General features: G+C 40.2%; 1 protein-coding gene across 3 annotated transcripts in view; it reads left to right on the plus strand.

Moving 5' to 3' along the window:
• nphp4 (nephronophthisis 4) overlaps positions 1-12,610 on the plus strand; it is a 179,899-nt gene that overhangs the window by 151,921 nt on the left and 15,368 nt on the right. For all 3 annotated transcript variants that reach the window (XM_044210968.1, XM_044210970.1, XM_044210969.1), the window contains exons 22-23: positions 6,258-6,447; positions 7,143-7,226. In XM_044210968.1, the coding sequence (XP_044066903.1) occupies positions 6,258-6,447; positions 7,143-7,226 (274 nt within the window). The remainder of the gene's footprint in view (positions 1-6,257; positions 6,448-7,142; positions 7,227-12,610) is intronic.

Raw genomic sequence — 12,610 nt, forward strand, 5'->3', positions numbered from 1 at the left:
GTGTACTAATGTGTGTATTTTCATGTGTGCCTGTTTTAGGGTTTGAAATTGATTTTATTCACTGTTTTGACACATCTTGTTTGTATGTGGTGGGTGCATTATTTAGTCTTTGGATTTTCTAATTTGAGACAGCATGTTTCTGTATGTGTGTGTGCATGCCTGACACATTTAAATTGTGTTCACAGTTTTGAGATATATGTATTTTTATTTATGAATGAACAAGATAAATTACTAGTTCTTCAGTGCAAATAGCAGCCACATTTCCAGACACATTTTGCTTTTTTGTGTGTCTGCATGAATAAGTACGATGAATTCTGGATTTTTCAGGACTGTTAGCCACCATCTAGTATTATGTTGCTACATTTGACCCTATTGTTCTCACACATACTGTAGGCCTATAAACAAAGAAGATTCTAGCTCCTTCAGCAGCACAATCAGTTGTCCTTGACACAGATGCAGACATAATGCTGGTAAGATGCTAAATACCCACTTTAATCCACACATAGCAGCTATTATGGCTGATGTGTCCTGGATCACCCGATCTTGGTATCCGTGCCGTGTTTGTTTCCTTCAGTTAGCGCTGTTGTTAATCTCCCCACACGGAGTCTTTTGTTATGAATTCTGCTCATGCCTGAGCTTTGGATTAACATATATCACATTGATCAACAAAGGCTGGAGTGCGCCATGGATGAATCATTATAGCATTAGCCCGGCCACCGAGCCTACCAGGTCTAATTGAGAGTCATCAATCCCTGCATCTGTCCTCTAGTCGGCTTAGTGCCCTGTTAGCTTAGTTATTTATTTCCTGTTGAGGCAGCGTGACACTTTACACCAAACCGTCTGCCACCTCTACTAAGAGCCAGAAATGTTTAAATTAGCAAGGAGGCTTCTGCATTTGATGTGCTTCTACAGCAGCACAGTGGGTTTTAAGAGTTTCAAGAGTCAAATTCAGGTCCATCAGTCTGGTTGAGACAGTTCACTAAAACTCCAGAACACTTTTAGTTTTTATGACACTGTGGTATTTTGTCGTAGATCTGCAGTATTGTTGTGTGTTGTTGTTATGTATGTATGTGACTATGATCTCCATAGAAGAGATGAGGAGATATGATTGTCATTATTAACAAGGTCTAAATGAGAGTTGAATGATTTTAAAATGACTGCTTTCTGGGTTTATTTCACTTTTTACCAGGAAGCTCGGGATTTCTCAGGATTTAGTTGTCACGGTAGAGCAATCTTCTGCACTCAATACTCCACCTGTTGATTTCTGCTCTGCACTCTGATTTGGGAATGGAAGCCTGCATGTCATTATCCACTGTTGAACCGCCTGCATAGTTCTCTTTTACAGATTTTGTACTCATTCACACTAAAAATATTTTGCCACAAAGCTAAACTGTATGCTGCCGTTTTAGGATGACAAGTAGTTGTTAGAAATGACTGCAGCTTAAAGATTGATATGGTTATGTAACTGTAATAATGCAATTCAAGGTCGGACTTTAGTGTTTTGTTTCAGTACAAACAATAGTCTGCGGGACGCCTACACACAGGCGCCCCGCAGACACAAAAGCACACATTAAAAATTTTGGGTTGCCACAGGAATGTTTCAGAGGGAAGGGAAGTTTATTTTGGTGAGAATTCACGAAAAATCCCTGCATCTGAATTCCTGGTATTCAGCCATCATCTATATGTCATTGTCACATACAGTTGTATGCAAAAGTTTAGGAACCCCTGACAATTTCCATGATTTTCATTTATAAATATTTGGGTGTTTGGATCAGCAATTTCATTTTGATCTATCAAATAACTGAAGGACACAGTAATATTTCAGTAGTGAAATGAGGTTTATTGGATTAACAGAAAATGTGCAATATGCATCAAAACGAAATTAGACAGGTGCATAAATTTTGGCACCCTTGTCATTTTGTTGATTTGAATACCTGTACTTAGCACTGATTAATTGGAACACACAATTGGTTTGGTGAGCTCATTAAGCCTTGAACTTCATAGACAGGTGCATCCAATCATGAGAAAAGGTATTTAAGGTGGCCAATTGAAAGTTGTTGTTCTCTTTGACTCTCCTCTGAAGAGTGGCAACATGGGGGCCTCAAAACAACTCTCAAATGACCTGAAAAAAAAGATTGTTCTACATTATGGTTTAGGGGAAGGCTACAAAAAGTTATCGCAGAAATATAAGCTGTCAGTGTCCACTGTGAGGAACATAGTGAGGAAATGGAGGACCACAGGCACAGTTCTTGTTAAGGCCAGAAGTGGCAGGTCACATAAAATATTGGAGAGGCAAAGGCGAAGGATGGTGAGAACGGTCAAAAACAGCCCACAGACCACCTCCAAAGACCTACAACATCAACTTGCTGCAGATGGTGTCACTGTGCATCGTTCAACAATTCAGCGCACTTTGCACAAGGAGAAGCTGTATGGGAGAGTGATGCGAAAGAAGCCTTTTCTGCACACACGCCACAAACGGAGTCGCTTGAGGTATGCAAACACACATTTGGACAAGCCAGCTTCATTTTTGAATAAGGTGCTGTGGACTGATGAAACAAAGATTGAGTTATTTGGTCATAACAAGGGGCGTTATGCATGGCGGCAAAAGAACACAACGTTCCAAGAAAAACACTTGCTACCCACAGTAAAATTTGGTGGAGGTTCCATCATGCCGTGGGGTTGTGTGGCCAGTGCCGGTACTGGGAATCTGGTTAAAGTTGAGGGTCGCATGGATTCCACTCAATATCAGCAGATTCTTGAGAATAATGTTGAGGAATCAGTCACAAAGTTTAAGTTACGCCGGGGCTGGATATTTCAACAAGACAACGACCCAAAACACTGCTCAAAATCTACTCTGGCCTTTATGCAGAGGAACAAGTACAATGTTCTGGAATGGCCATCCCAGTCCCCAGACCTGAATATCATTGAACATCTGTGGGGTGATTTGAAGCGGGCTGTCCATGCTCGGCAACCATCAAACCTAACTGAACTGGAGATGTTTTGTAAGGAGGAATGGTCCAAAATACATTCATCCAGAATCTAGACACTCATTACAGGCTATAGGAAGCGTCTAGAGGCTGTTATTTCTGCTAAAGGAGGCTCTACTAAATATTGATGTGATTTTTCTGTTGGGGTGCCCAAAATTATGCACCTGTCTAATTTCGTTTTGATGCATATTGCACATTTTCTGTTAATCCAATAAACCTCATTTCACTACTGAAATATTACTGTGTCCTTCAGTTATTTGATAGATCAAAATGAAATTGCTGATCCAAACACCCAAATATTTATAAATGAAAATCATGGAAATTGTCAGGGGTTCCTAAACTTTTGCATACAACTGTATGTGCAGTATCTGTTGTTGAGATGTACAACATTTATTAGCTGTACTTGTTTAATGAAGCAACATGAAATATTTTTTCACACTAACCTGCCAAGTCTTTGAAGGACTAGAGAATATGCACACAAACAACAAAACTGGCCTCTGTACCACTTTTATCCTGGACTGCATGAGCTTGGTCAGTGCACCAAGGCTACTCTGCTTTTACTTCCTTGTCAATATTTCAACCAATATTTGACAAGGAGCTTGAGAACACAAGCAAGGCCTTGGGTTAGCTCTTTGGTCTACAGAAACAAACAGAAAAAACTCTGACCCTCACTGTCAGGCTTTGAAGAGAGGGTACTAGGCTAGCTGTAGCTTTGATGTCTGCTGTGTTTTAGAGCCCAGAGGCTCCTCTTGACGTGGAGGACGCGTTTGCTACCTGTTGCCATCCATTTTGCATGACTAGCTTTTACACTTGGCCTCGCACAGCCTAGTGTGAGCCCTGACTGCTGGCTAGCAGAGAGATAGGAGACTACAGCTCCTCTGCTGCTGTCCATGCTGCCACTTTCTCTGTCAGTATTTCTCCCTCTCATTATCTGTCTTCTTCTCTGTGCTTTCCCAACTCTGCATTCATTCACTTCTCTCTCTTGATATCCTTTTAATCATCTTCATTTTGTTCCGTCTCTGTTTTTCTTCTATTTGTGTTAATCTGTTTGTCCTCTTCACCTCCTAAATTTTTTCTATTTTCTTTCTCTAAAAATGAATCAGGTGAAACACACATACACACATAGACTCTTTGTTCTCATGATAAGCCACAAGCAAAATGTTTCATTCCACGTACACAGGTGGGAAGCTCCAAATAAGTTTCATATAATTGACTGTCGCATCTTGCCCTAATGTTAGCAAGGTGGGGCCCTGAAAAATTCATAAACTCTCCCTCTCCTATTGAGAGAAATTCGCCTCTCTATGCCCATGGGTTGGAACCTTTGATGTTTAAAGCAGCACTTCCCTTTATGCGTTTGTGCGTGAAATTTTTGCATTCAAAGGAAGAGGAAAGAGTGGAGACGAGACCTCCCTCTGTTGGAATGTGTTATCTGTTCCTGTTTCTTTCTCGCTGGAAATCCATTTGTTGGGGATTGGAGGGTTGGCTTTCACTGACCTTTATATACATTTATGAAAGCTGCCATTGGTAATTAAAAGCATTGTGTTTTGTGTGTTGACTGCTGCACCATGGAATTAGCTCACTTCGATTGTTGGCCATACAGTGAACTTAACATTGCTAGAATCAGTTTCCATAAAGGGAATCGTATTGCTTTAGAATCTAAAGTTTTAGATCCAGCAAAGCATCTAAAGTTTAGATGCTTTGCTGGATCCCTTGGAGAGGTTGGATCCGGTATGTAAGGAATATTTACCATGGTTTCCTATGGCCACACATCAAAGATAAAGGATATTTCTTCCCTCAAACATCCTGTTTCCAAAAAATAGCCAATACTATAATCAATATTTTTATAGTAACAATGTATCAAATAACAATGTGAAGGCGTTGCTCGTAGTGATGAACCTACAGAGAATTATCTCCCAAATCTGCAGCTCCCTCTGCTTTGTGGAGATTTATAGCAAGTTTCAGATCATTATTTACAGTAGCTGTCCAGCCCACAACTTTACTATTTTGGTTCACTCTCACCTCTCTCAAAGAGTCAGTATCAGCCACAGCAGGCAGCTGTTTTCAGTAAAAAAGCTCTAAAAACCCACTGTACACTACCTGGTCAGCACCAAACAGCAGAAGTCAGCGACTAGCTGGTGAACATTGTGGAGACATTTAGCATCTAGCAAGAGCCAGATATTTCCTCAGGAGTTGGTAGAGAACAAAAACAGAGCTAAAAGAGAGTGAATTTTTTGACTTACATAAGTAAGGTAGCCGGAAGCACAACTCCAAATGAATGCTAATGTTCTTCCATATCTGCCGGATGTGTACATAAGCAACAGCTTGCCATATCAACTTAAAAGGAGATGATATGTATTCAGATCTTGTTTTTGAAGAGAAATTATGTTTATGTATGTTTTATGTTTATGCATTTTTAAAAGTTTTTCATAATTGCACAGCACATGGTAGTATTTGTTATGAAAGGTGCTTTAATAAAGTTTACTAACTGACTGAACACACATCTTCCCATCCTATTCATTTGTTTTCGTTAGATTTGTTCATGATCGTCTCACACTGAGGAAGCTTAGATGAGGAGTGTTGATGAAGTTGGAGGGATTAACACTAGGAACTGGGAATTTGAGGGGCATTTTACTGATTTTACCCGTGGAGAACAGTTTACTAGTCACATGGTGTACTACTCAGCCTTTGAAAACAGCTGTACTGTATAATTATTCTGTGATGTAATCTGATGATGTCATCAGGGTTATTATCTCGGCTTGGGCTTGGAGATAACAAAACCCCTTTAATTTGATTTCCTTAATACATTGTTACGTTTTTTTAAGGAATAGCGATGTCAGTCGGTTATTCCATCCAAAACCTGTCAACAGCAAAATATCTCACGAACTACAGGACACAAAGTATTATGTGGATATTTATACTCAGAGCCCCCATACCACCATCAGGCTGAAATTTATTCTTGCACCAAAAAAATTAAGTAAAAAGTAAAATTAAATGAAATTTACTGTGCACATTCATGGTCGCCAGATGATGAACCATTTCCATTTTGGACGCTACATGACCTTTCCAAAAACAAGAATACCAAAAACATCAGTATGTTGTTTGTCCCGTTCAGTACCATCTTATCATACTCTAGGATGTAATGAACAGCAGTGTTCAGCAGTGAGGGTTAGACTTTTATTATACATCCAACTCTGATCCTTGGATGGATCCCTTAAAGATATACAAGAGCCTGCTTTCATCTCACTCATGTCCTTTAATCTTTCCATCCAGTGTCATCACTAACACAGAGGAGTGGCGTTACTTCAAAGCACTAACCAAAACTCAGACCCCGCTGGAGGAGAACATGTTCCACTTGGAGGAAGGCACCCCAGGTCCCAGGGTTTACCTCCGGCCCAAGGAGAGCATCCATATTCCTCTGAAATATCAGAGCTTCCTCTGCGACAACACCATGGCCCCTCAGGTACAGTGGAGACCAGAGGTTGATGCTGATGGAATGGTTAGGAATGGTCAACTTATAAAACCATGTTTTAGGAATGGTAATTATTGCAGGATGCAGTATTTTTGACAAATAGGATTATATTTCAGGAGTCAGATGTTATGCGATGAAAAAGTTGGATTTGTTTTTAGAAACAGTCACCATATATTACCATCACCACAGATGAAATATCAAAGTTACTCTCGCCTTCTAACTTCTGATATCACAGTATTTCTCAAGTCTACTTATTGATTCCAGTTCAAGAAAGTCTTTTTAAAAGTGATTGGCCTTGAGTGGTCCAAATATGTGGGAATAAGAGGCGGAGCAGTGATAAAAGTTTAAATTTCATTGATATACAGTAAATGTCACTACACCTCAAGGATTATTAACCATAACTGATCTATTCCTAGGGAGTTATACACATGTAATGGCAAATCAGGCGTGCCAGTTAATTTGATGCCAGAAGGACCGTTCGAAATAAAAATCATTTACATAGGCTGTGCTCCTATCTCCTGTGGATGACTGGGGGTTTTACACCCTTTGGTTCTATTCTGCTTCTTTTGATCATTTACAGTTTTCTTGCCTGATGTGCAGATGCAATATTTTTTTACAGGTTTTTGCTGTTTTTTGTTAGATGATCAATTTTGATAACTATTCTGTTTCTAATCAACACCTCACAGGGACCAAGCTTCCTACCTACAGGCAAAGGTTCTCAGGTGGCCAAGAAGAATCTGTCCAATATTGTTGCTGCCAAGACTATCAAGGTACAGAGTGTGCTACTTATGCTTTGTGCAATATTTTCTGTGTATTGGACCATCTTTATCTCCTTCTGCGGTCTTCAGCTTCTCAATCCCTCGGTTGTTTGTCTCCAGGCTGGAATTATTGTAAACTATGGATTTGAGATGAAATGTGGATGTACAGTATGTTTTTCTGCCATGATAAGAGCTTTAATATAGTCCATTTTAAACATTTTTAGCATCTTAGGGTATATAAATTGATTGTTAGATTAAGAAGAGGATGATAAACCCACCTAAACTCAGTGTATTGTATGAAGTTTTTGATTTAGAATTTAGTCGGGTTAACCTTCTGGTACATCCCTAAGTCTAGCAACATCTAGTGTACACACACACTCCCAGACAACCCTCTGCGGAGTGGCAGTGCACCACCTCCTCCCTCCTCTCCTCTCCCACACAGTCACAGCTCAGACACAAAGAATGCTTTGAAGTGTCAACTATTTAAAAATTACACTAGCCAGACAAGATTGTCAAGCAAAATTATATGCTGGAAATCACTTTTATCTTACTGAACATTGTTTATCTTCTCCAACTGGCAAATGTCAGACTGGAGAGTTAAACTATCTCCGATTGGAGGACAGCTTGACACGTTTGGCTAATCTACTTTAAATGAACCATGCATATATAGTATTACTCTGAAGTTATTTTCCCATTTTGTACACTTATTCAACCGTTTATAATATGTAAGAAGTTCAGAGGAGGGAGAAACAATGTGAATGGGCTTGTTCGGATGTACTTCAGATAAGACGATTTGCTCCATATCTCCATCTGATGTAATGTCTGCAGCCCCTGTATGCTGCAGCTGTCACCAAATTAACTTCTGTTCCTCATGAATCCATTCAAATTTAAATTTCGGCCCTTTCTCTACATATGTGAGCTTAAATCTAGGCTTTCATTTATGCTGCTAAAAAGATAGCCATCACCGTTCGCAGTACCTCGCAATAATCCTGTTGTTCGTGTAGAGTACAATACCCTGGAGCTCTCCCATTGCACGGGGTGATGAAATATTTGCCAGTCTGCCAAGCGTATGTGTGTCTGCCTACGGTATGTGTGTATTTGTGTGTCAGTGTCAGCACTACTGCTCTGAGCAAAAATCCTGTCAAGAGGTCAAAGAGGTCGGGTCTGGATCAAATCTGTGTCCTGCTAAAACTGACAAGCCCCAACAGCAAAACTGTCAGGATGCCAGCTTTGGCAGCGCTGTCAGTCAGCACACATCACCAGAGCCAGATATGGGCCACTCCTGCAGGTCAGCATGGGCCCGCAAATCTGACCCATCAACGATTTGGACAGCTGTTGTTTGGCAGGGATCAACTTCTGAGTTTGTGAATCAATGACCAAAATGTGGAAAGTTAACATCAGAGTATAGTCCATTACTCATGACTAGATATTTAAATGTGGTATGCAGTTATAATGAAGGTCCTCTTCATTACTCTTTTATATTGTAGCACTGCATATATTTACTTGCGCTATGTCTATTTGTATAAATGAATGTAAGAAAAATTGCACAAACTGCTGGGATGGAATCAATTTTATTGAGATTTTCCATTTTTATGTGTAATGATACACTACAGTTTGTAGTATGTGGACACCTGAACATTATACGCAAATGTGGAATGAGGTTGTTAATCACCTCATTCCAAAATTAAGGAATTAATCTGCTGCTATAACAGCCTCTGGAAGGGCTTTCCATCAGATTTGGGGACCTGACTGCAGGGATTTGCTCTCATTCAGCTATTGGACCATCTTTATCTCCTTCTGCGGTCTTCAGCTTCTCAATCCCTCGGTTGTTTGTCTCCAGGCTGGAATTATTGTAAACTATGGATTTGAGATGAAATGTGGATGTACAGTATGTTTTTCTGCCATGATAAGAGCTTTAATATAGTCCATTTTAAACATTTTTAGCATCTTAGGGTATATAAATTGATTGTTAGATTAAGAAGAGGATGATAAACCCACCTAAACTCAGTGTATTGTATGAAGTTTTTGATTTAGAATTTAGTCGGGTTAACCTTCTGGTACATCCCTAAGTCTAGCAACATCTAGTGTACACACACACTCCCAGACAACCCTCTGCGGAGTGGCAGTGCACCACCTCCTCCCTCCTCTCCTCTCCCACACAGTCACAGCTCAGACACAAAGAATGCTTTGAAGTGTCAACTATTTAAAAAGTTACACTAGCCAGACAAGATTGTCAAGCAAAATTATATGCTGGAAATCACTTTTATCTTACTGAACATTGTTTATCTTCTCCAACTGGCAAATGTCAGACTGGAGAGTTAAACTATCTCCGATTGGAGGACAGCTTGACACGTTTGGCTAATCTACTTTAAATGAACCATGCATATATAGTATTACTCTGAAGTTATTTTCCCATTTTGTACACTTATTCAACCGTTTATAATATGTAAGAAGTTCAGAGGAGGGAGAAACAATGTGAATGGGCTTGTTCGGATGTACTTCAGATAAGACGATTTGCTCCATATCTCCATCTGATGTAATGTCTGCAGCCCCTGTATGCTGCAGCTGTCACCAAATTAACTTCTGTTCCTCATGAATCCATTCAAATTTAAATTTCGGCCCTTTCTCTACATATGTGAGCTTAAATCTAGGCTTTCATTTATGCTGCTAAAAAAAGATAGCCATCACCGTTCGCAGTACCTCGCAATAATCCTGTTGTTTGTGTAGAGTACAATACCCTGGAGCTCTCCCATTGCACGGGGTGATGAAATATTTGCCAGTCTGCCAAGCGTATGTGTGTCTGCCTACGGTATGTGTGTATTTGTGTGTCAGTGTCAGCACTACTGCTCTGAGCAAAAATCCTGTCAAGAGGTCAAAGAGGTCGGGTCTGGATCAAATCTGTGTCCTGCTAAAACTGACAAGCCCCAACAGCAAAACTGTCAGGATGCCAGCTTTGGCAGCGCTGTCAGTCAGCACACATCACCAGAGCCAGATATGGGCCACTCCTGCAGGTCAGCATGGGCCCGCAAATCTGACCCATCAACGATTTGGACAGCTGTTGTTTGGCAGGGATCAACTTCTGAGTTTGTGAATCAATGACCAAAATGTGGAAAGTTAACATCAGAGTATAGTCCATTACTCATGACTAGATATTTAAATGTGGTATGCAGTTATAATGAAGGTCCTCTTCATTACTCTTTTTATATTGTAGCACTGCATATATTTACTTGCGCTATGTCTTTTTGTATAAATGAATGTAAGAAAAAATTGCACAAACTGCTGGGATGGAATCAATTTTATTGAGATTTTCCATTTTTATGTGTAATGATACACTACAGTTTGTAGTATGTGGACACCTGAACATTATACGCAAATGTGGAATGAGGTTGTTAATCACCTCATTCCAAAATTAAGGGAATTAATCTGCTGCTATAACAGCCTCTGGAAGGGCTTTCCATCAGATTTGGGGACCTGACTGCAGGGATTTGCTCTCATTCAGCCACAAGTGCATTAGCATTAGTGAAGTGAGGTCGGCCACTGCCAACTGCAGCCAGTAGAAGCTGCAGTGTTTATTGGACCTCACAATACGAAAGTGTTGGTAAGAAGCAACAACAAACGATGGTTTTCGCTTCTTCTTGAGTTCCTATTTGTGTTTCTAGAGTTTTTTCTAGGGAGTATGTAGTGAGATTAAAACTATAAAGGTTGTCCTGATGGTGGCAGCAGAGGAAATGTCATGAGGCCATTCCAAATGTGTGAATTTAATGGCAGTATGCCAATTAGATTAGGAAATGTTTGGAACAGGGGTGCACGGTGGCAGAGCGGCTAAAGCTCCTGCCTCCCAATAAGGAGATCGTGGGTTCGTGGGATCGATTCCCGGACCAACGTCACACAATCTCTCTGGGTGGAGTCTGCATGTGTTACCGTGGGTTCTCTCCGGGTTCTCCGGCTTCCTCCCACCGTCCAAAGACATGCATGTGTGGGTTAATTGATAACTCTAAATTGCCCGTATTGAATGAATGTGAGCCTAAGTTGGCCACTGTCCAGGGTGTACCCTTAAGGCCCAAAGTCACTGGGATAGGCTCCAGTCACCCGCGACCCCTAACGGGACCAAGCGGTAGAAAATGGATGGATGGATGGATGTTTGGAACAGATTTTGGCCTAACATAATAAAAGGGAATTTCCAGGCTGGAAATGGTTTATCCTCTGTGGAGCATGAATATGCTCAATACATTTCTTGGAAATCTGGCCCATTAGATTTTTTTGTACAAGTGGAAATTCTGGCTTGATTTTGGCACAATGGAAAAGGCAGGAGGTCAGACAAAACATACGGACTCATCCACTGGAGACATGAATATGTCCAGTGGATGAGTCCACTGTCTGTGGATGAACAATGGATTTCATGTGAATCAGTCCATGAAATTTCTAGATAACCTTGTCTTGGACTAAAGTGGTTGATGAAGGGAAATTCTGACCTGACAGTTATATTAGAGATAAGGTCAGGAGGTCACCAAAATTATGAAAATCATCCTCAAGGGGCCATGAATATCCACAGTAAATTTCATAATCTATCCAGTAGTTTTTGGGATATCTGAACCAAATGTGACCCAAAATGTCAGACAGACAGACTTACCATTGACTAGACTGACATTGCCATCCTTAGGCCACATTGCTAACTTGTCTCTTTTTCTGAATAGTTTTGTACCAAAGTATTGTATGAAATAGTCAATAGATAATCTTACTCTCAGTACTATAGTATGTAATCCTACATCTTTTTTGGCAGTTCAGAAGTAGCATTCTTTATAATTCATGTCCTGCAATTCAATTACATGTAATCTATAATCCCTAAACTCAACTCTAGTTATGTATACCATTATATCATATAAATCAAGCCAGCAAACACTAGTTTAAGATGGTGTAGAGTATGATGGTACGTGAGAGAGTTAGCAGTTCCAATATGTTTGCATATGTTGTCGTACGTGTACCAGCTATCATATGTAACCATATGTAATTAGTGCATATGTATGAACACAATTGTGTTGATTTGCACCGATCTGGAGGGCTATTGTAATGCAGCAAACTTCAAAGCACATTCAGCTGGTCTGTGGGGGTTTCAGTAGTCGGATTGAAGCCAACTTTTATATTCTAGTGTACAGTGTGTTCCATCATCATCATACTCTCTGGTGAATTTTTAAATAAAACTTCTAAAAGGCTGCATTTTAAAAGCTGTATATGTTGTTTAGAGCTGAACTGCCTCAGGAAGAAAATATGGCAATTCCAGTTCTATATTTCACTAAAGGGAGTCAAGGAATTAGAATGTAGGTTTTCTCAAAATGTCTAATGATAGACGAACAGTATTGTTTGAGGGTATCACACACACACACACACACACACACACA

This window comes from Siniperca chuatsi, linkage group LG10 (assembly GCF_020085105.1).
Source record: "Siniperca chuatsi isolate FFG_IHB_CAS linkage group LG10, ASM2008510v1, whole genome shotgun sequence".
In the NCBI taxonomy this organism is placed as follows: Eukaryota; Metazoa; Chordata; class Actinopteri; order Centrarchiformes; family Sinipercidae; genus Siniperca; species Siniperca chuatsi.